General features: G+C 44.9%; 1 protein-coding gene across 2 annotated transcripts in view; it reads left to right on the forward strand.

Moving 5' to 3' along the window:
* Window positions 1–25,277, forward strand: part of PIH1D1 (PIH1 domain containing 1) — a 176,519-nt gene that overhangs the window by 72,616 nt on the left and 78,626 nt on the right. For both annotated transcript variants that reach the window (XM_085616326.1, XM_085616327.1), the window contains exons 6-8: window positions 2,652–2,733; window positions 3,232–3,328; window positions 24,807–24,854. In XM_085616326.1, coding sequence (XP_085472452.1) covers window positions 2,652–2,733; window positions 3,232–3,328; window positions 24,807–24,854 — 227 coding nt within the window. The remainder of the gene's footprint in view (window positions 1–2,651; window positions 2,734–3,231; window positions 3,329–24,806; window positions 24,855–25,277) is intronic.

Consider the following 25,277-nt stretch of genomic DNA (forward strand, 5'->3'; position numbering starts at 1 on the left):
GGATAAGGAGATCCCCCTAAGGTTTGTTACGAATAGTTATGGGATGTTGGTTTTGTATTCAGATTGTTCACTTCATGGCTAGGCAATAATTACCTTTTACTTGACAGATTATTTTGAAGCTAGAAACTATACTTTGCCTAATTTCCTTTGGAAGGGTTTCTGATGTTGAAGCATTGGAAATTTCGAATAGATCTTATTCTCCTGAAGGGGTACATTTTGACATTTGGAAAAGAACTAAAACCATATGTGTGACAATTTTTTATCCCCATTTTCATGACTATGCTCAGTTATGTGTAGTAAATTGTATGAAGTCATATGAGAACAAATTGTTGGAATTTAGGAAGAGGTACAGTTATTACTGTGTTTTTTTTATTTTTTTTATTTTTTAAATCTGTTTATTATTTGAAATAAAGTACATTTCGCTGTCATCTGTGACAGTTATTACTGTGTGATGTAAAGCCTTATAAAACAGTTTCAACCGCTGCCTTGTCTAGATGGGTAAGAATAGTGATGAGTGAAGCAGGAGTAGATCTTTCAAGGTTTGGAGCTCACTGAAGAGGTGCAATGGCTAGCAAGGCATTCTGGGCAGGTGGTCCTCTAACAGATATCTTTAAGGTGACAGACTGGTGTAATGCAAATACTTTTGCAAAATCTTATTTAAGACCTATGGATTATGCGAGTAGTCTGGCTCAGGATGGCTTTAAAGCTGCATAATGGTAGCCTCGGGTCTTGTAATGAAACAGTGATTCGCCAATTTACATGCAAAGAAAATCTTGATTTCTTTAAAGACCACCGAGGCTAACATCCCAACTTCCTCACCCTTTGAGGAGATTAATTAATTGTTTATTTTAAGGAAAAAGAAAAAGTTAAATATTTATATAATAATAAAACTAAGGGAAGGGTGAATAGTTAACATGAGGAAAGATATGTCTCGTTTTACGAAGACATTTTTGTGTATTTGTGTTTTTATTTGGAGACAATTTGCGATAGAAGTTTTATGGCTGAAAATTGAGAATATATCCTGTTTCGTTGCAGCTTAGAGAGGAGGATGACATATATATTGTTTGAACATTCTAAAATGGATTTTGTGCTTTATGATCTCTTTGGTGTGGTCTTTAAAGGGGTTGCATGTTGTGGCAGCAATAAAAGGTTATTGCATAATGTTAGCCTCCATTGTCTTTATTTAAATCAAGAATCTCTTTGCATGTTAATTGGCGAATCACCATTCTCTCAGAACAACCAGAGGAGGGGAACCGATGAGTGGTAACTCTACCTGAAGCGCACGCTCCCTCATTGTATCACATTTACTTTGTTTTTTCTTCTTGGTGTGGCCTTCACATACCATTTCATTTGGGGTTACAAAAGATGCAAATGTGTAACTTCAAGTTGGGTAGTAGCATTCAGAAGTGTTAAGAAATCGAATGAAGCCATTGACCCATTTTCACTAGCACATTGGGATCAAAATATATTCAATTTTAAAGGAACTGGCAAACTGTAATTAAGGTGGGGACAACACAAGGTTTACTAGCTCTCTCCCATGAATAAATCACTTTTTTTGCTTTACTGTAATTTTGTTTTAATTGCTAACAACTTGCATCATTTATACTGTAAACGTAGTGTAATTTTCCTAGTAATTGTGATTAACTAGCGATTGCAGATTATTGTTTTTCGCGGGATGATCACAAGTCTCTCTGTTCCTAAAAGAACTATGAAAGACACAGCATGTGCAATGCATTGGCTGTTTTGTACGTCATGTGTTGTTTTGGATGACCAATGTTCCAACTGCATTTTTGTCACGGTAATGCTTTGCTTGGTAAATTGTGCAGTTTCTATCATGTTGATATCCCTTTTAATGAATGTATAATTATATTGCAAATTCCTATTAGTGTTGTTTAAACACCTATTTTTATCACCAAAGATGTATGTGTTATACTTTGTCTAGTCGTTGCCCTTACATCACCTCCTCTGAGCTATCTATTGTCTGGTATTACAGCCTACCTGGCAGAGTTAAGGAGATTTTAATGTGATTTTTGAAAAACATGTGCATTTTTATAATGTGAAGTAGATTTTACTGTTGGAAGAATCTGGGTAAAAACTGTTCCCGCCCAACACCATTGACATCACATGCCACGCCATATTTGGATTTGTGAAGTTTACTGCAATCTGCTCTTGAACAGGGGTATAGCCGCCACCCCTCTCACTTACAGGTGTCAAACGCTCCTGCAAACTACAAAGCCTTAACCACCTTATACACATGAACAAAAGGGGAGCTTCTCATGGTGCGCAGAGCATTACTACTTCCTACATTTGTTAATTAAAGAGCCCTTTAAAATCACTAGGAATACCAAAAGCATAGCGGGGTAAGCCAACCGTGCTTTTTCAGCAAAGACTTCACTTTTATCAGCATGTTGTTCCCTCAAAAATGGGTTGAAGACTGGGAATTGGCAGAATACTGGATAATTTTAGGACAAAGGGGCTGACTGAGTGCTGCTACTCAGATTACATATCCTGGACAAAATAATAATAAAGCGCAACAATAAAATGCAGTTACATAGGAGCTACCCCTGGTGCCTTGTTGTTGTTGTTGGTAACAAATAAACAGTTACATTTTAAGTCGTCTTTCAGAAGACTGTTCTTTTGTTTTCTTGCAGACAAATGAGTTGTTTATGGAGTTCTTTATAACTGTGACTCTTGAAGGTCTTGAGAACAAATATCAGTTGGAGCTCTCCAGAGGTAAGCATGAGCAATGTGATATCTGCAGAGGCAGTTTGGACCATTGCGTAATGAGAAGGGGGTTACTCTCTGATGGATGATAGACACATTTTATTGCCTCCGATTTTAGTTCGGACTGAATGATTCTCAAGGTGGGATCTGCCAAACTCTTTTATTGTATGAAGCCAATGCCCTTCTACCGGCATTGAGATGAGAAGAAAGGAAAAGCTGGTGAGTGGACAGAACCTTGCATAATGTTCTCTTTTCAGTGGGCAACAGACATTGTAGCTAATGTCTTTGGGGTTAGTTTTGGATGGCCTTTACATGGCTAAAAAGAATGAAATGTTGACTTGTTTCTGGGGTCATTTAAATACATTTCTGCTGAATGAAGCCATAGCCACAAATACCCATTTGCTAGTATCTAATTTCCAGATGTTAATCAGTAGTAACGTACTGTGATGAGTCCATGCAGTGTGCACCATTCTCTGTAAATATTTGTCTGAGTATATTTCATTTCAGAATGGCGAAAATTAAAGAATCGTAAATTCATGGGGTCCCTGTCTGAGCAGAACATCAGGACCAAGTCGAAGCCCATCATCCAAGAAATGGAAACCAGGTAAGCCCTGGTGGTTCCCTCAGTTAAAGTTGTATATGTCGTGAATCCATTGTTGTTGTTATGTCAGCATATACATACTGTGCAGGGTTTATAATAATGATGGTTATATAATTTATTTGCAGGTGTATGAAGTGTGTATGTGATGTGCGAGGGTATCTGTGCATCTCTGTCTCTTTCACTCAATCATCACTCCCTCACTAGTCTGTTTTCAGTGTGCTGGCAGCCAGGGGATTATTAGAAGAATGCATGGGCAAATGCAATCCAAATGTATTTATCACTTAAAAACTGATAATAATTTTTTACGTCATGTACCCTCCTAATTGATTGGTCTGTTCTTTTAGTGCGAGTGTCAACTGCTTCTGATTATAGTACGATCTGTTTCACAAAGTCCCTTCAGCATACTAGCACTCTATAAATGAAATATATATTGTTGTGTGTTAACAATAAAGAATACAGGTTAAACAAATATTAAATCTCATAACGCATTTACAGGCTGCACTCATAGGCTATGAAAATGGGTTTATTAAGCTTTTCACATGTATAAGTATGACTATCAAGTACATGTCTCTTCAGGCTCTACCCCTGAAAGCCTACACTCCTAGAGGATGCATATTCGTAGCTGTATATTGAAAATCTAGTCCTTTGTGTATTTTATTTGTCGTTGTTCCACATCTAGCGTCTCTTTTAGGAGGGTGCCTCTGATCCCCACCACTTCGGATATACATCCGCCCTTAATGACCGCCTTAAAGGCACCCCATACTATCTGGGGATCTGTACCCCTCCTGTCATTCTCCTCAAAGTATTGGGTAATGGCATTTTTAATCACGACTTGGAAAACAGAGTCTTCAAGGGACTCTGATTTTAGCCTCCATGTAGGTATGCATGGTCGAGGTCTTACCCAATTTAGTCCCAGAAGCAGGGGGCTGTGATTAGAAATCGTCCTGGTTAGGTATTCGCTGGTTACAACTAGCTCATGGATGCCTGGAGTACAGAGTATTGTGTCTAATCGTACATGTAAGTCATGTAAGTGAGAGAAAAATGAGTAGTCTCTCTCCCCTTGGTGATGTACCCTCTAGGAATCCACCATTACCCACTGGGCCTGCCATTCTTTCAGGGCCTTTGCCGATCTAACTATTGGAGCGTCTCTAAGTGGTGGGTGGGAACAGTCTAGTTCTACATCTGCTATACAGTTATAATCTCCAACTATTATTACAGAGCCTATTAGGTGTGGAGCCATTGTTCTGGAGAGGGCCATCAAGAATGAGACATGGTCTGCGTTGGTGCCATATATGCCCCCTATGGTGATATCATATTTGTCTAGCTTGCCATACACTACCACATATCTTCCCTCTGAATCTACTAGTTGTCCACTACATTTAAAGGGCACCCTTGACTTAATCGACACAACTACTCCCCTAGCAAACACTGAGTAATCTGTATAATAAGCTTGACCTGCCATCTACGCTGGAGAGCTGCCTCCTAATTAGCCTTGAGATGTGCCTCCTGTAGCAGGGTAATCTGTATTCCCCTTCTGGCTAAATAGGCATATACCTTGTGGCATTTGGTCATGGAGTTCATCCCCCTGACATTCCAGGTGAGTACTTTTTATTCTGTGGTGGGTGCCATAAGTCTCTTCGATGGTGCTTCCCCTTCCCACTAGGTGTTATTGGTATTCTATCTATTCTCTCCTTCTTTGACAGTGTCATATCCCACTCAGCCCACCATGCACGCCCCCCCTTTTCCTTTGTAAACCCCAACACCCAACAGAAATACAAACTCCCACACCCCAGGACAGTCGTAAGAACAAACCCCATCCAAACCATACACCAACGTGTGTCCATTCGCGGGATCACCCAAATAACAACAATCAGGGTGGGCTGGTATTACAGTCTATGAGGGATCTCCCCACCTCGGGTCTCCACCATTACAATGAGCACAAACCTAGGGTTACAGTTCTAATTAGTAACGTGGAGGCATTATACCTTCAGAGGCATCCGGTTCCCACCGCTGGCGGGCATTCTTTCCCAGCTTGTTACAATTGCCACTAAATAATCTCATCTGCCGTTTTCAGAGGGACCTTAGGCAGTGCTATATCGGTATCTTCTGCTGAGCTAGTGTCCCTGGTCGTCTCAGAGTTCTGGCCTCCTTGTTCACTGACCGATGATCGTGGGCTCCTATCTGCGTCACTGAGTTCAGTAAGCGTCCTGATCACTTCCCCCCATTCACGTTGGGTTTCTGCTAATGTGGAGGCTCCTTTCTTTGTGGATCTCGGTTTTTGTTAGCGTGACACAGGTTGCCTGGATTCATCCCCTGGTCTAGCATCTGGTCCCGATTCAAACCAGCTCCAGGCATCTTGCGGGGTCAGGAATAATTGCGTTCCAGTGAGTATGATCACCCGTAGCCGCGCCGGGCATATCACTGTGTAGGGGACATTCATCTGCTTTAGACGGCTCTTCACCTCTAGGAAGCTTACACGTTGCTTCTGTACTTCCCTGGTGAAATCCGGAAATATCATCACTCTGCTATTCTTTATTTGTAGGTCTCTCCGTGCCCGAGCTTGAGCCAGAATATGGTCCCTGTCTCTGTAGTGAAGAAGTTTGGATACTATGGGGCGTGGAGGCACACCTGGTTTTGGGGGGGAGGGGGCAGGAACCCTATGTGCCCTGTCCAGGGCGTAAAATTGGGAGAGGCCCTCTGGTGCTACTTCTTTGCAGAGCCACTCCTCCATAAAGGATAAAATATTTGTTCCTTCCGCCAATTCAGGGACACCCAAAATTCTGATGTTGTTCCTGCGCGATCTGTTTTCACTGTCCTATGCCGGCATTTCTAGGACATTGACCTTACTCTCAATGAGGGATACTGTTTTCTGCAACGAGGCCTCTTCCGGCGGTATGTCCGTCAGTGTTCGTTTAGTTGAGGGGACTCTTTCAGCTAACCGCCGGTGGTCATGTATCAGCAGATTGAGCTCTGTCCCTATCCTGTCTACCTTAGTCTCGAGTGCTTCTCGGGATGCTTTTATTGCTTGCATTATGTCGCAAAGTGTCGGGTCGTTTCTGGGTTCTTCCTGTTGGGTCAGCTCTCCATCCACCGCATCATCCCTCTGGCTGAACATGGGCCCTGTACTTGGGTCTTCTGGTCCCCGTTTCTTAACGGTTTTCCCCATATCCTCTGGCCCTGCGTCCCCTATAATTTCCCTATCACTGCCACTCCCCAGAGGGTGAGCGCCAGGGGGCAGGGCACCTCTCCCACCCAACTCAGGCTTGTGCTCTCTATTGCATGTAGTGGGGACGTATCCACCCCTGGGGGTGACTGTACTCAGCTGGGGTACGTGCTGTGTTCTGACAGGCTTTGTTTGGAGCACCATCCAGGTCGAAATAAGCTTTGTCCACTAACAGTTCTCAGTCTTTCAGGCATTAATCAGGTAACTGACTGAGGGTATGGGGTATACCTGGCCACTACTCGTCTGCAGCCCAGTGAAAATCCACGAGGTTGTGTCCGGTTGCTCTCTGCAGATCTCCCTAGATTGCCGGGCGCGGCTGCCACTGCAGCCATATCTCCTATTATTCTTTCTTTTTTCCTTTTTTAAATTTTTTTGAACTGGCTCCATGGGCCCGCTGCTCAAAGCCTCATCGAGCAGCAACAGGCATCTCACCTCAAATCCGGTTATTCTACTGTTACATGTCCCGATTCGGGCAGCAAATGTTTCTCCACTGGTCTTGGGTGGCCGCGTGCACAATGCCCCACCGCCAGACTCTTTTCTGGTCTTTACTGTGTTGCTGACTCGAACCTCAGTTGTTCACGGCTCTCTGGGTGGGGGTTGCCGCAGCCATCACTCGCTGTGTCGCCTCCTCGCCAGCAGGCAGCTGGATCGGTTGCTGGCCGCCTTTTATCTTGGCCTTGCTGCTGCCCCTTCGCCACACCTCAAGTCCGCCCGAGCTGCATCCATCATGACAGGGTGCTGAGTGGAATCGGCTCTGGCTCTGCCGAATCCTATTTCTTTTGGGGGTCTTCAGGCATGGTCGCTCCTCTGTTGCCAGGATGAGGCCGCCTCAGCTGCCCTACGCTGTTCGCCCCACCGCTAAAGTCCTCTGCCTCATTGCGGCCTCAGTCGGCTCTTTGGGCATCTTCCGACGGAGCTGGACCGTCACCGTCCCACTCTTGAGCGCACGTCGCTGCAGCCACACTGCTCAGCCGAGACCGGTTTTCTTGCACCCACCATGATGAGCTCACTCCACCTTCGGTCAGCACAGGTCGCTTGCACTTGCTATAACCTGGTAGACCTACTGCGGACCGGGCTCCTCGCCCTTTCCCCTGGTGTCCACCATCTTGTTCGTCTTGACCTGCTCCTCTTGTTCTCTGCCCAGCGCTGTCCCGTGTCAGACTCTGGGGGTCTATTTCATACCCCTTGGGTTAATTCGTTTTCTCTGTCCCCTTTAGTTCTAGTGTGGTAACGGAGATGTTCAATATAGTAGGTAATAGGAATCACAGGTTGGGAGCTCCGTGATCTGTGCCCTACTCCATTGGAGTTAAGCCACGCCCCAATAAAAAGCATGTGATAACTGCTTTTTATAAAACCAAGACCACACTTTATTTAGTGTCCTAGGAAAAATGGTATCAATGACTCGCACTTTTAGAAAGTGATTTAAGTTGTCGATGGTTTCCAATGAATCATTTGTGCTCAATATATAGGAAGTATCCATTGTTATTGCGACATTGCAGACCATATTGCTTTGGGGCAGTAGATCTGTGAGATAAGTGGAACATTGCAACTTATAATGCCATATGTTTTGTACAATAGTCACTAAAACTGTGTCCGGCTCTTTTGGCACATTACGTCTTTAAAGGTATTTGTAATTGTGACTCCAACGTGTGTATTGATAATTATTTGAGTGTTTTATTGTGTTGTGCATGCATGTAAATATTTTATTTTTCTATTAGAAGGCCAGTGAGGCTTAATATGCCCTGTCTAAAAACACTAAAATATTATGTCCTCTCTGTGTTTCTCCATAGATTTAAAATATTTAATTGAACCAATCGACCTTGTTTTTAAATCCCTCTTCTAATCATGTTTTATTGGCAACATATGATGTTGATTCTGGTGTTTGCAACTATAAAGCTTGCCCTAAAAATAAATTTTAAGGCACGATTCACAAACCTTTTCTATGTATAAGTGTTATTTACTACTGGAAAGTGTGGCATAAGTCACGCTCTCAGAAAAAGCTTTGAGAATCAGTCTTTTAGTACTAGAAGTGCTACAGTCAGGTTAATGTATAGTGATTACGTTTTCTAAGTAATACAGTTTTCATGATTCATGGGTATTTCCATACTGTTAGACCTGGCATCATTGGCGTGGGTTTCCCCTGTATTTTTTCCTTTGCCTCGTGTGTTTTTACTGTGTGTTGGACTTTGTTTTTGCTGGTCTAGATGCTTTGGGCACTTTGGCACTGCTGTTCAGTGCCAAAGTGCAAGTGCTCTCTGTAAAATTCTGTTTATGGATTGTTTGATTCCACTGGCTTATTTTATTTACTGGTAAGTCCCTAGTACAATGCACTGTGTGTGCTCATGACCTGTAAAGCAAATGCTGCTAGTTTGCCTGAAGCACAGATTGTGTCAACAAACAGTACGAAATCCATGGGTCTAAAAAGATAACTAAGAAAATATGTGCTCAAAAAGATACAAACAGATGGGTGTATAATCTATTCAGACAGAATCACAAAATGCACACCTAAGAACGCCAAAGGGCATTTCCCTTGTTAGGACAAAATCCCTCACTCACCACGAAGGTGACATGCTTCATCATGGGGATTCTCCTCTCCAAGGATAACCTAGTTCCTTGGAGGGCTACAACCCTCTCAGCTAGAGACAGGAGCGCAGGGATGTTTTGAATATCAAATAGGATATCCTAAATCCTCATGTGAAAAACAAAAGTATGAGTGAAGGCGCAGCGCAAAAAAATATATAAGTGCAACAGTGTTGAATAAAACTGGATAAGGGTTGTACAATTAAGCATTTATTCATATACACCCTTTGCCAGGATTAAAACCAGAGCACCAGCGGTATGGATTTAAAACCGCTCTGGTGACAGTGAAAAAAGTGGTCGACATGTTTCAGCCATACTGCCCATGCATGGGTCAGGCTTTCATGAGGACCTCTACCAGGTGCTACTGCGAACAAAGTGAGAACCAGTGCAACAAAAGGATACTGAGTATAATTTGTCAATGTATCCACTCACTCTTCAGTCTATCATTTGGATGGAAGAGGAGTATACCCGCGTGTGCTGGGTATTCAATCCCACCTCAGCCTGGAAGCCGCTCAGGAAGGGGGCACGGCTCTATCCGTCGGTACTCCGTGCAGTGGTCGCCGGCTCTACACTGCACGGAGTACCGACGGATAGAGAGGTGCCCCCTTCCTGAGCGGCTGCCAGGCTGATAGACTGAAGAGTGAGTGGATACATTGACAAATTATACTCCGTATCCTTTTGTTACACTGGTTCTCACTTTGTTCGCAGTAGCACCTGGTAGAGGTCCTGATGAAAGCCTGACCCACGCATGGGCAGTATGCATGCATGTTTGTTGGAGTTATGATTGGGGAATAAAACCATTGAGGTCTTTAAAATTCCCTAAGACCCTCTTGTTTTCAATCTGTTTTTGTTTGGTAGCACAGATTGTGTCACCTACATGAGCATCCTGTAAATCAGACCTGTCACTGCATTGTCTGTGCACAGTTTTGTACTGCCATGTCGACCTGGCAAGTGCACCCACTTGCCAGGTGCTAACCTTCCCTTTTCTTACATGTAAGACACCCCTAAGGTAGGCCCAAGGTGGCCCCATGGGCAGGGTGCAGTGTATGTGAAAGGTAGGTCATGTACTGAGGTGTGTGACATGTCCTGATAGTGAAATACAGTGTATTTTGTTTTTCACTATTGAAAGGCTATCTGTCCCATACGATAGAATGGGAGTTTATTTATAACCTCTTATAAATATAACTTTCCATTGGGACAAGATTGGAAGGTAAAGTTTAGTATTCCTGAACTCAGAATGTGAAGATGCATCTTTTAGTAAGGATGATTTTTACATTCTGTGTAAAATAGCACTTTTAGAAAGTAGGTATTTTCTTGCTTAGCCATCCTGTGCGTCTCTGCTAGGTATGTGTATTGATTGTCTGGCTTGGAGTGACAGGGGTTGGGGATGTGCATTCTGTTCAGACAGCCACTGGGGGGAGGGGGGGTGATGCGTGTCCTGCCTTTCCAGGGTGAGTCAGGGCTGGGCAGAATGGACCTGGGCTGCATTCAGAGTAGGGGGAGGTTTCTTTCACACCTTAATGGGCCTGGTCTGCCTTGGACAATGCAGTCTCCACCCCCTGACAGGAAGCTAGCTACACCAGACAGGACCAAACTGGTTTTGACTGGGCAAAGAGCTTCTCTGCCACCAGAGAACAAAGGATTTCATGTTAATAAAAAGTGGGGCCCAGACCCCAGACTTTTAGATTACTTCTGGAATTCAATAGGAGCCTTTGCAAAGGAGAAGAGCTGGAGAAACTGAGGAGAAGTACTGCCCCTTTGCTGTGTGCTGTCTGGGGTTGACCTGCAGTGGCAGCTTCTGCCAAGGAATGGACAAGGACTTTCCTGTGTGCTGTACCCCCTGCTTGCGGAAGATCACCACGGGCTTGAAGTACAGCTTGCCTCCTGTTATGAAGTCTCAGGGACACAAAGGCTTCACCCCCAGTTCCCCTGAACTCCTTTGCTGTGAGTTCTGACCTGCCAAGAGGTGCCTGCCAGTGTTCTGGGCCTCTGGAGGGTGTTTCTAGAGCTGGGAGCTGCAAAAGACCAAGGAACTTTTAAAAACGACGCATCGCCTGGTTCCAACACATCGCAGCGGTGTGAGTAGAATTTCCGACTCATCGCCGCAGTCGAAGAACCGACGCAGCTCCTGCCCGCGGCTACAGCGTCTGCCATGCGACGAGTCCTGTTCACTGATCTCAGACGTCCGAGATCACCGCGCCGACTCTGACGCAGGCCCTGCTGTGTAAGAACCGACACATTGAGGGGACGCGGCTGGAATCGTCGCAGCACATCCCAGATCTTCATGCATCGCATCATCCCGATCGTCACAGATTGCATCATGGCGCAGGGTCTGTCTCGTCGCTGGGGAATGCAGTAAAAAACCAATGTATCACCTTCTCTCCGGTAAGGAACCAACGCATCACCTCCCCCAGAGCAAGGAACCAACGCATCAACTTCCCTGTGTGTAAGAAACCGACGCATCACCTTCCCTGTGACTCTTTATGCTTGTGTTTTTGACGGATCCACGGATGTACTTTGTGTTGAAAGTGTCGCATCCACCATTTTCTATGAACAGAACTATTTCTACCTTTTAAAAGTCACATTTTGATAACTGTATCGTGGATTTTTGTCTTTTTTTTTTTTTTTAGTTTAGATAAAGACTACTTATTTTTCTAAACTGGTGTGGTGTCCATTTGTAGTGCTTTCACTGTATTACTGTATGTGTGCACAAATGCTTTACACACTGCCTCTGAGATAAGCATGTCTGCTCGTGCCAAGCTGCCGAGGGGGTGAGCAGTCTTTATATTAGAAGTGTATCCCCCTTACCCTGACCAGGAAGAAGGGTCCCTACTTGGACAAAAGTGCAAACCATTGTCAACTACAGACCCCCATGTCTAACACATACCCTTTATCATGCAAAATTCCCTATTGTACACAAAAAATGTTCCTCCCTGTTTGTGAATATGCCTTCTGGTATCCACTACGGGTTGGTGTAAGCTCTTATTTGTGGATCAGATGTTCATTTGCACATTCATTAGGCATTCTACTTTTCTCCTTCATGAAAGGCCAATACCACTCATTCTTAAACTATCAGCATTTGTACATCACCTGTCTGCTGCTTCTTTGGATCTAGGTAATTGAAAATGAGGAAGGTCAAGGCTTACATCTCAACCGTACTGTCAAATACTTTATGAAGAGTTCACAAGGTTCTTAACATGAGGAGCTCTCCAAGACATTTCAGGTTCCTTATAAGCCGATATTCTATTTAATTCCCCTCTTTAAAGGGGAAAAGACTTGCATGCTAGCTCTGTTCATGAGCGGGCTGATAAACTTAATTAATTCTCAGTTTGTCACCGACAGCAACCACATAGGCCCCAACTGCCAGAACTACCACCAGATTTGCCATTTTCATTTACTATGTAGAGCTTGAGCCCATGTGCTGTACTGAGAATGATAATAAACATGAATTAACGATGGTACATAAAAATGAGCATGATGTGATGTATAGAAGAGCTTGATAGAGAAAGTATTAGAAAATGTCAGGGATCACCTCATGAAGGAGTTTTGATTTAAAATAAGTCTGAAAAGGTTGCTGCAAGAGGGTTGCTGCTTCAGACCGCAAGCTTAGCGATCAGTCCACTCATATTGGTTATTGGGATTAGTTATATGTGCTCAAGCAAACAATTCTATGCCTTTACTCCAGTTTCTTTGTGGTAGATTAAATTAATAGGAGTTGGGTGTTATCATTAGTGGGGGTCGGGAGGTATGTGAGTTAAAGCAGATGTTTGGTGGGATTAATAGATGAGCTAGAGGAGGTGGTATTACGTTGAGGCTGTATGGCTTTCAAAAAAAATGAAAAATTGTGAACTTTGAAATGAGTTGTGAGCAAATGCAGAAACAGAGAGTGAGGAAAACATGTAAGTGGCTTAGAGATGGTTGTGCCCAGGAAGCAAAGGCATGCAGAGGATGGGAGAGGCAGAAGAAGTTAATTTGAAAGGAAAATAGAGAGGTGACAATCAGCAGTTTTAAGTAACAAATTGTTTTTCCTTATTTGCCTCTGAAGATAGTGCTATATTCGGTACTTGTGAAAGAGGCTAAAATTGGCGGAACAGCCTGTTCAGTGCTAGGCTTAGACCCCCACTTCAGCAAGGACAGTTGATCAGTTCAAGCTCAAAATAATGGCTGGTCGCACATTTTGAAAGTAGATTCTGCAAATGCTGGGGCAGGCTCTTTTCAAATTTGGATAAAAGTATTGTAAAGCAAAGTGGGATCCATTTTGGACACCTCTGGTTTGACATGGCACAAGATGGAAGGCGAGTGCAGCTTTCTCAGATAGTAGAAGTGCATGGAGGGCAGAGACCTACACACTGAAAGTCAATCAAGACTTTGTTAATAAAGGGTGCTGATTACACTTCTTGGAGCACTGCTGTTTGGTAGATAGTGGGACTGAGGGACGAAACTGTATAATCTCTTGTGCAAGGTGAAAGGGATCATTTAGTTGAAGCCCATCTTTTGTTAGGTGCAGGCCTACCAGCTAAAGAAATCTTGGGGACATTCAGAAAGTTAACCGTTGCTTGCCATTGGCTTTGTGAATTGTAACTCACGTTTTCTTGCTTTCCATTTGCTGACATAATTTGTTTCAGGTTGTCCAGCTTGAGTTCGTACCTTCCCTTGCCCACATCTTATTTACAGTATCCTTCCGAGTGCTCCCTTTCTGTAAACAGGCCTGTAAATCTAGTTCTTAACTCGTCACATTTGCTGTGCATTCAAAGGCTGAGGTCAAATGCCAGGTGCTGTCTTCCGAGGGTGCGTGTTTACTTTTCTTTCTCTGACTTCAAAGAGAGAGGATATATGTGACAATCTTGCTGGATACTGGGGGTAAGACAGAGTTTTTTTCTAGCGCATGACAACATTTAAATTAACTGTGTAAGTATTTCACAATATGTTAGAATTAGGAACACAATTGAAGCACATTTTTGTGTTATTTCTGAAGTGTGTTGGAAATAAATACTTCAATATGATCAAAACAAATCATTACATTAAGTGATGCCATTTCCACACATTATCGTTTGTGCACTGTATAGTTTTATAAGTAAAACTGTCTGTGAAGATATAATGGTCATTTCAATTGAAAATGTGTTGTCTCTAATGGCAGTGTGTTACCACACCATGAATACTCCACTCTACGCCACTCCACTCTACGCCACTCCACTCTACACCACTCCACAGCACTACACTCACTCTGCACCACTCCATTTTACACCACTCCATCCACTGCGCTCTGCACCACTCCACTCTAAGCCACTGCACTCTGTGCCTCTCTAATCTACCCTGTACCACTCTACTCCATGCCAATGCCCTCATCGTCACTCTACACCACTGCACTCTTTGCAGCTGTAATCTACACAACTCCAGTCTGGGTCACACTAATCTACTCTGAACAAGTCCACTCTAGGTTACTCTGCAATACTGCACTCAACGCCACTGCACTCTATGCCAATACACTCTACACCAATGCCTTTACTCTTTAACACTCAACTCTGCCCCTGCACTCTACGCCAATCCACTGCACGCCACTTTAATTTACTCTGCACTACTGGACTCTACACCACTCTACTCTACACCATTACACTCTGTGCCACTCTAAGCAACTACACTCTACCCTGCCCCACTCCACTCTACTCTGAAACAATCTACTCTATGCCACTGCACTATATGCCATTCTTCTCCACTCTGCCACTCCACTCTGTGCCACTGCACTCTGTCACTCTACGCTTAAACCACTGCACTCTACTGTGCATCACTGTACTCTACGCCACTGCACTCTTCCCCACTCTGCAGCACTTCACTCTACTCTGCAATACTGCACTCTCCGACACAGAATTCTAATTCACTCTAATATGCACTACTTCACTCTACGACACTGCACTCTATGCCACTGCACTCTACGGCACTCTGCTCTACTCTGCACCACTGTGCTACTCTACTCTGCATCACTCTACACCACTGCACTCTACTCCCCTCTGTCACTGCACTCTACTATGCACCTCTCTAATCTACGCCACTGCACTCTACTATGCTAAATTCAGTGTCACTGCACTTAATGCCACTGCATTCCATGCTACTGTACTCTGCAACACTCTACGCCAAAACACTCTACACCAGTCCACTGTACTCTGTGCCATTCCACTTTGTGCCACTGCACGTGACTCCACACTATGCCACTCTAATACATGACACTCTCTGCCACTCCACGCTACAACAGTCTATTCCACTCTTCTCCATTCCACTCTGACACTCCATGCCACTCACCTCTGTGCTGCTAACTTTTGGCCATGCTGGTGTACATGGCTTAAACACATTAGCAAAGCCAATAGCTCTTTCATATGTGAAACCTATTGGCTTTGCCAATGCTTGTCTTTCTCAATAACACTTTCAGTGTGGCTGATCCCAGTCAGTGAAAAACTTCACAACGCTTTGTGTCTCAGTTGTGGGTGCTCCAGGCCGAAGACTACTCTACAGAGAGGGAAATCACTACACAAAGTTGTGTCTGGATAGCAACCCGGAAAGGACATTTGAAAAGGAGAACCATCCCAAACTGGTTCTGCAGCATATACATTTCAGAAACCTTTATCACCATAGTTTCAAAGCACTTCCAGGGTATGTTGAACCAGCAGTTTTGAAAGCTGTTGAAATAAATGAAAATAGAGTTCTGACATAGCTTTTCTCCTCAGACTGAGAAGCAGTCCAGGCCTTTGTTTGTGTCTTACTAACTTTTATGTTCAAAGCTTCACTATCAGTGAGTATTTGATGAGTACACAGCTGGGAAATTTGGACATTTCTTACAATAATTGGTCACTACCAAGTTTCTCTTTTACATAACTAGTAATAAACCTCATAAGATGTCGAATTGCAAATAGGAGATTAAACAAGCTCTTGCAATAAGTTGCAAACAGTTGGCAGTAACTCACTATCATCCATGGAGTTGCAAACACTTTCCACTGTTTGCATGTGTGACAGCAGACTGCATGGTCAAGCCACATGGCAAATTACTTTAGTTGTTGCATGAACAGGAGCGAAGCACCCTCGTAACACCTGCCAAATTAAACCTGCCTGATTGAATTTTTAGGTAGGTCTGTGCAAAGAAAAAATGCAATAAAGAAAATGCCATCAGCGATGCTTCCATTTATTGACGTCAAGACCAACATCCTTGCTGAAGTCCTACAGCCTGGACAGACTTTCACAGAACGACTTTTCCTTTTAAATGAGGCTGTTATGGACACACTAATGGGCACTTGAGCCAAACCGGGATCTTGCCCGCCAGTCAACAGACAGGTTTCCAGACGAAAGTGACCTGCTCCAGAAGACCCACCTTTCCACCTCCAATATCCTACGTCTGAAAGCCTAGTCGTCCAGATTTTGACAAGCAGACTCATCTTGAAGTCCTTCCCTACTACTCTCCTAATAGGGAATCCAAACGCATGGAGGCATTCAGAAAGCAAATGTTTTCTTCACCCGCCCTCCACTCATTGAATGTCAGTTGTCTTCTGGGACTCTCTTCTCATGCGTTATGGGACATGGTTAGCGAGATTTTACCCACTGCCCCTGAAGAATTCCGAGTCAATCTTGCGCAGTTTTTACAAGATGGCCAAGAAAAGCAAAACATGTCACCTCCCTCAGGACTAAATAGCATATACTGCTTGGGCTGGACAGTTGGTACCTGCATGGTTCAGTGACAAAACATGTGGATGAGGATATGCACTACTATTCCTTTCCATTCTGCTGCATACACTACATACACCATAGCGGCTGGTAGAATACCACTGGTCCATCTTACAAAAAAAAGTCTAGGTTCATTGAGATGGTCCAGGTATGAGAAATAGTAACCGGATGTTACTTCTGTTATTTCCTAGTGCTGAAGAAGGATGGAGGCCTTCATCCTATTTTAGACCTTCAATCTCTCAACTTCTTTCTCAGTATGCTCACTCTGGCCCACGAGCGTTAGATTTGCAGGATACTTATTTGCACTCCCACAGGCGTTACCTGTGGTTCAAGGTGGCCCAGAAGCATTTTAAGGTTTGTGTGCTCTCATATGGCGTCACCAGTCCCCCTCGAGTATTCACATACATTATGACAGTGGTCGCAGCACATCTTTAGAGGTTGGGTAAATCAATATTCCCATAACTCAATGATTGGCTTCTGAAGGCTGGCTCGCCATGTCAGTTGGGGTAGGGAGGGGATTAAGCGGGCAGAAGCCACTCTTTAACGCTTCATATTTGGAAGCATATTTGGCAGGCCTCATTGTATGCTTTTTCCATGTTTGGTGAAAAGTAATTAGACCTTGGAGCAAGGCCAGCGCGCAAGACCTCTTTGTGGCTTTTGCAAACCTCCCACAGGTAGTCTGTCCAGCCCAAACGTAGTTTGATTACAGCTGCTGGGTGTCCTCTAGAAGTTCTCATAGCTCTGGAAACAATCTCAAAACCCAGAAGTAAGAGTAAAAACTCCCTTTTGTTGTCTCCCGCTCTCAGCACTTTAAAACTTGACACACGACCGTCAAAATGAAAATGCTATACCTTATATTCTCCTGATCTTAAATGAATCTATAGAAGCAGACAACGCTTGTATATACATCCAATTAGCCTGTCTCATATATAATTTTACTCAAACTGCATCATCTCATCAGGTAATAAGCAGAATATTTTTATCCCGTTAAACCTTTTGGACATCACCAATTTTTCCCATCAAATCAAGTTCTCCAATAACATTGTGATAATTTAACCACCTATTTCTTGGACAAAATTGATGAGAAGAGGGCCAGTATTGCTGTATCCCTTTTATATGATACTTGGGGCCTGATTTAGATCTTGGTGGGTGGGTTACACTGTCAAAACGGTGACGAATATCCCGTCTGCCGAAATATAAACTCCATTGTATCCTGTGGGATTTATATTTCGGTGGACAGGATATCCGTCACCGTTGTGACTGGGTAACCCGTCCGCCAAAATCTAAATCAGGCCCTTAGTCTGTTGGGGACTTTCCCTTAGACCTCACTCTCATGAGCACTGTTACCGATAATGCTCACCATTGTTCCACCTTCTCCACTATTGACATTGAGACTTTCATTACCAGATGTGCATGAGGTTCTCCACAGGATGCAATTCCCATCAGGATTCTGCATCATAAGATTTCAGGACTCATACAGGAAATATCAAGCCTTTCTTTAACCACCAGCATAGTTCCCGACAATTTAAAGCAAGGCATTGTGAAGCCTCCCCTAAAAAGAAATCCTAGTCTAGCAATGACGCCTAGGTTCGTCAAGGGCTACATGCGGAAGGTGGAAAATGTAAAGAGACAGCTGTTGAAGAGCTTGAAGTCCCAGGCCTCTGCCCTTAAATGGCAATATGTTAACAGCCCCATTGAGCGCGTGTGGCGTCAGCTGGATCCGATTAGGTCAACCCTTAAGCAGATGGTCCTTAATGAGGCCTGGCAATGTTGGAGGACCTCTACCTGTGGGGTGTACAAGTTTGGGGACAAGTCCAGTAAGCTTCTTTACTAGTTGGCCACCAGAGACTCGACTACTAGGATCGGACCTGAAATTTGGAACGCCCTTGGGCTCCTCCAGATAAACTCTATCTCCATAGTGGCGGCATGTGCCGACTACTAACTTGGATTGTATGTGTAATGTCCTTGCCCCCCTTGAGCGTGGTTGGCCTCTCTTGCATGATGTGCCGCTCCTGCCACTCTTCCCCAGTAAGAGTGCGGTCCTTGACGAACACCTTACAGAACAGGACATCCAGGAGGCTATAACTGGGATGTCTGGACTAAAATACTACTGGAAATTTCGCTACATCCTCACGTCCCACCTACTTAACCTGTACAAGGAGGCCGCTCGGAGGGGTTGGGTATTAGCTAAACGTTACGCAGTGACTTTCCTGGTGATTCCAAAGCCTAGCCTCAGTGTAGCTCCTACCACCCTATATCCCTCATTGACACTGAGATGAATATTTTTGCGAGAATTATCGCATCTAGATTCAAACAGGTGATCTCCAGCCTGATCCACCCAGACCAGTGAGAGTACATGCCTAATCGGAGCACTCGCCAATGTATACGCCGCATGCAGATTGTCTTGGCAGGAGCATGCGAGATACCAAAATTCTGCGCGCTCCTTCTTCTTGACTTCAAGAAGGCCTTTGACTTGGTGGATTGAGGCTTTATGAGGACAGTGCTGGTCAGAATGGGTTTTGGTCCCCCAATACGGCACTACATTGACCTCCTGCACTCCCACCCCACAGCCCGAGTGCTGATTTACACTTTCGAACCCTTTCCCTATTCACGGAGGGACCCGTCAGGGATGTCTCCTGTTGCCCCCTTTTGTTTGCTGTTGTGATCTAACCCCCTCACCTGATTAGTGTGTTGCGATGCTTAACTATGTGTGTGGAGCTGAGCGAGCTTGGAGGAGGACAGGATTGCGTTATATGCTGATGATGCTCTCCTGTACCTGGCTGACCCCGTTCGAACGGGCTCAAGATGTTTTTGCATCCTGGATCTTTATGAATAGGCCTCCGACTTGCAATTAATATAAATCTCTGCTAGTGCTGGTTTGTGGCGATACTGCGATGATGAAATGGCGACCTCTATACCTGTGAAACGTCAAAGCTTCAAGACCTGGGGATTCACATCTTCCTTGTCTGTGAACTGACCTGGAACTTCAACATGCTGCCTCATCTCATCCAGCCGAGGGCAGAACTTCAGCGCTCGGCACACCTCCCACTTAACCTCTTAGGCCATGTGGCCCTTTTTAAGATGATGATTCTCCCACGCTTCCTAAACATTATCCAAAATGTCCCTGTGCTAATACCCGACCAGTGATTCAGGGACTTTACATCAGTAATCTGTCCCTTCCTGTGGGCTAATCGCCTGCCCCGCATTGCTTGGACCAAATGCCGGATGGCGGTTTGTGATGGTGGGTTGGTGCTGACCAATCTTCAAATGTACTATTGGACCACACAGCTCCTGATAGTCAACGACTGGCTATGCGAAGGGTGGGATGATCCTAAATATCGGACCGAGCTGGCTTTACTGAATCTGGATAAAGTCATGGGATTGCTCTATGGAGACCCTATCCCCCAGCATCCTAGTTTTCCAGACCTGGCAAGCGGCATCACGAGTACAACTCACTCACCCAGCAGACCCTCCTGGGAACGGCCGCCAGCTCCGCCACGTATCCACCCTCCAAGATTCCAGGTGATAGGTATGACTCTGGTAAGGGGCCCAAATTAAGTCCTTCCAGGACCTTCAGGCACAGTATGCCATTTTTAGAATCCAATTTCACTGGTACCTGCAAATCAGATAGGCACTTGCTGTTTATAAATGTGGCCTTGGAGTGCTCCCAAAGTACAGTCTGTTGGAAGCTCAACTGCTGATGGGTGCATTGGGGGAGAGGGGGGTTTATCGTTTCATGTTTAATAATGCCCCTGACGTGCTGGCCCAACTGAGGAGGAAGTGGGAAGTTGGGTTGGGTCCGATGGATGATGTTGACTGGTGGTTTGCCCTTATGGCCCCCGGGAGAAAGCAATGTCCTACCGGTGTATAATTTTTATTCAATTGAATTATCTTTACTGCACGTACATTATACCTTTGAAACGGTGGCAGGTTGGAAAAAGCATTCCAATATTCGTTTTCGCTGCCTATCCCCGAATGCAGATTGTTTCTACATGACATGGTTGGTCCCCCAATCACAGAACATTGGAAGCGAATAGTATGTTCCTTGTCCCAGGTTCTGGGGTACACCCTCAGCCTGACACCGAAAAAGACCCTACTGGGGGATCTAGATGACCTTGACAATACCAGGGGGTAGAAGTACCTTATTGGGCTGGTCACCGTGATGGCGAAAGGAGACATTGCTCGACAGTGGAAATTGGCCACTGCACTAACCATGGCTGTAGGAAAGTACATCTTTTTGACATGTTAACCCTCCACTTTTTGCCTGGAAAATGATGTAATTTCGAATGGTAGTGCACAGGGTCCCTGCCAACCTGGTCCCATGTGCCAGAAGCTCTTTCCCTAAACTATACCTTTTCCCAATTGGCACAATTTCAGTGGCACTTGTAAGTCCCTAGTAAATGGTACCCCTGGCACCTAGGGCATTGGCACTGAAGAGGGATGCCAAGGGAAGCAGCTCAAATTGTGCCACCCTAGGTCCCCTTACCAAGGCCATGCGCACTGCAATTGCAGACCGTGCTTTGGTGCAGACAAAATCGAAGACTCGACAGTGCACACATCCCTGTGTGCCGACAGGCACTGCATGGGATATAGGTAAGACACCACTAGAGCAGGCCTTATTGTCCTAAGGCAGGGTGCACTATATCCCCTGTGAGGACATATCTACATGAGCAGATATTGCCCTGCAATATCCATGTTGATTCTTGAATATTGTAAGTGAACAGGGAAGCCATAGAGAGTGAATGGGCTGGACACTCGTCATTACAAGGTTCCTAGCTCCATGATACCTCCATTGTACTATGGGATGTTTGATACCAAACATCTCATCCTAATAAACCTGCAGTGATTCCAGTGTCGGATTGATTAATAATTTCACGCAGAGAACCCCTTAGAGGTGTCCCCTGAAACCCACCAATCCTTAGTGGGGTCACCAACTGGTCTTAATCTGGCCTGTCACCACCAGAGTTCTGACCTCATGGGGTGAGCGCCTGCACACACAGAGGTCGGGAACAATGCCAGCCCTGGGTGGAGGTGCTCACACCTCTGAAGGAAGTGTCCCGTTTAGGGTCACCTGGGTCACTCGCGACCACCTCTCAGCCTTCCATACAAATGAAGAGTCGGTCAGACAGTAGAGAATACAAACCACAGATATTTATTTATGGTACAGTCGAGTGGCGTCCAATCTGACCAGTCTCTTTAGATTGCGGCAGTGGGACTGACTTCTGCCAACATGGTAACTCATAATGTACATCTTTAGAACCACTAAAAACACGCTCAGACTGAACTTCCAGTTGGTAGCTGGTGAGCAAAGGAGATACAGATGGGATGAGTGGCAGTCCTGGGATCGGGTACATGCTATCTCAGCGTCAAGGTTGCTCTGCCTGCGCCTGCCACTCGAAGAGTGGGAGCAGGCCTATCTAGTGAGAAAGGTATGTGATGACAAAAACAGTCTATTCATTAGCACAGCAAAGCTCAACCTTGAAGAAATACAAAGAGAAAAAATTATATAGCAGCTGCTTTTTTGCTGATGCAGACATAAGAGTGAGACAGAAGTTAGTTTCGATCATGGCTCAAAATGGCAGCTGAATACAAAATGGTGCAGCTAATGCTAAGTTAAATCGTGCAATGCATAGAGAATTCGGCTCAAAGCATTTCTATTCCAACACCTCCCCACGGCCAGGAAGAGCCATCGGTGGCGAGAACGTTCAAAGGCCTTGCCGCCTTTGTAACGCGACCCTAGCCTCTCCTGATAGGAGGCGAGGTGAAGCACGTTTTTCAGTGGCCACCATCTTGAAGATGGTGGGGCTTCACCAATCAGGGCTAGGTCTGTGTCCCCCTCCCACCGGAGGTGGGCATAGTAGAGGGTGTAGACACCCCAGGTAGTGGGCCCATTGGCCACTGCCTGTCTCTCCCTTGTAACCGCCTTTAAATTGAGCACTTAGGTGGCTTTCCTAGACCCTGAAACTAGATTCCTCAGACACAAGAAGACGACGAACAAAGAAACACTGTTGGACAGAGCACTGCAGATCTCGTGGTGAATTTTGGGTGTAGCCGCGGGCACCAAAACCAGCAAAGTCAGATCAAGCTTCACCCAGCTCCCTAGCCCGTCCAATGTCCCAGAGTACCCGCAGGAGGTACACTTGCTCTGGAGGGTCAGCTCGGCCTCTGCACCAAATCTTGAGGCTCCAGGACCCACTGGAGCTGAAATGCATGAATACCTGAGGTACCGGACCCCTTGCTGCAAAAACCTACAAAACCCAGTCCAGATGGACTTCAACTTTACAGCGAGACAGAACCCGACAAGGGGCTTCAGGACTCCGGAGACCCATCTCAGCAGTGGCCCAGCAGCTCCAGAATTGTTGCTCAGACGTGCCAGCCGCTGACCGCAAAGTGTCTCTTTGCACTCCATTACTCAGCTGCACATCTTCAATGCACCCAGCTTGCCCGGCCAGGGCATGTTCAATCCAGCTGTGCTCTCGTGGTCCCTCAGCCCTTGCGACCTCTACTCTCCCTTGAGAGCTTTCGGACTTGCCTGCAAGTCTCCCTATGCATTGCTTTACAGGTGGCCCCCTTGCTTTGTGGCGTGCCAGCTACTAAGCCCCCTTATCCTTGCTCCCGGTGAAACCCAGGACACTACCGAGAAATTGGCCTTGTAACTTTGGACCTTGGCCCTAAGTTCCTCGATTTCTAAAAGGTGAACCATACAAACAACTGTATAAAATCTTTTTTCAACGTGCCTATTTCCTCCCATAGGAAATGGATTGTGCGTAACTGTGCACAACTGTAGACATTGCATTTACTGTGATTTTCTTGTATTGCGAAAAGTATTTATCTTGTACCCAAAGTCCTTGGTCTAATATTTATGTAAAAATAAGTACTATTTTTTTAATTCAGTCTCGGCTTCAGTCATTTAATGTGTGTATCATTTATTGCCTTGGTGTGTACAAAAAATGCTTAGCACTACCCTCTGATAAGCCTAACTGCTCACCCACACTTCCACAAAATAGAGCGTTAGTGTTATCTACTTTTACCTCTGTAAACCAATAAGGGTCTCCTAGACCTCTATGCACAGTGTATTCTATTGTGGTACACTATATGGAGAGGGAGAGGTAGGTTTCCTACTGTGGCTGAGGGGAGGAAGGGGATGCTGACCTCAGTTTTGTCAGTCCCAAGGCACTGCGGGTGGCGGGGCTTGTGAGTCGACCGCTACTCGTGGGCCTGCAGTACGGATTGTGCTACCCACGTACGTAGCCAAGAGAATTCCTTTCAAGGGCCCATGTATGTGTTGACACGTCTCTGGCTTCCTATTCTACAAAATTCGGAGCTACAAACCAGGCGATGGCTCTGATCTTCTACCAACTCTTACTTAATATCCCACAATTCCGCAAATCTTGATTTGGGAATAATATCATTTCCCTACTGGCTCTGCAACCCTGCATCACTCCCCAAAATAGTAAAATCCTCACCTCTCATGCTCATATTTGGGAAAAGACCTAGCATCCATTGTTTTACCGAAAGAACTGTCTCCCGTTAGTATCTTATGCTTTGTAGTGCCAAGAGTCCTTCCTAGAAAAGAGCGCTTTGCACTCTTGCACAGACTTCCCCACATAAAGTGATCATCTCTTGCTACAATTCACAATGGTTTGGAGCATAGCCAATGCATGTCCCTGGAATCAGTGACCTTAAGTCTATGCGTTTGTGCATAGCATGCATAGCCTGGTGTGAAGGTATTGTTTACTATGGTGGTTAACGGAGGTCTAAATGAACTGTGCAACCTAGGAATGTCTTTCATTTTGTCATAGATCGGCCAAATACCCACTAGCAAAGGCATCCTTTGAGTCCATTTGGGTTCTGATATGGCTGTGAGTGGCCTGCTTCATTCGCACTAGCCTTGTTCTCGCTTCTCGAATGTGGTTGTGGGTTACTCTTGTCTGCACAGTGCTGTGTTTGACCTTGTTGTTCTCTGTTTTACAGCCCAGCTCCAGAGCCCTGCAGCAGACCTCTGGTGTGTGAGCTTGAATCGTAAGTTGTCTTTTGTTCCTCAGTCCACCGTTCTTCCTATCCCTTAAAATGCTACCAGCTTTACCTCCACAGCTAAGCCCTATTTAGCTTGTTTTCTTTCAAAGCACAACTGTTTTTCTCTCAAAATAAGATAGAGATACTCTTTCCATTATGATGATAATTTTCTGTTGTCCGTTTAAAGAAAAAAGAAACAAAAACCTGTATTCATCCGTAGATTAGAAGCTGCTGCAAGACAACATTTTTACTGCTATATATAAAAAGTCGTAAAAATATTCATAGAAAAGTGGCAATCAGATTGCTAGGGTGAGGAAGTTATCTTTCTACCTCCTTCCTCAGAAGTTCCTGAAAGTAATTGCCAGCAAAGAATGTTACAACTACTTACATTCTATTGGCTCTACCAGCAAAAATTCTATAAGATATGGT

The sequence above is a fragment of the Triturus cristatus genome, chromosome 7 (genome assembly GCF_964204655.1).
Source record: "Triturus cristatus chromosome 7, aTriCri1.1, whole genome shotgun sequence".
In the NCBI taxonomy this organism is placed as follows: Eukaryota; Metazoa; Chordata; class Amphibia; order Caudata; family Salamandridae; genus Triturus; species Triturus cristatus.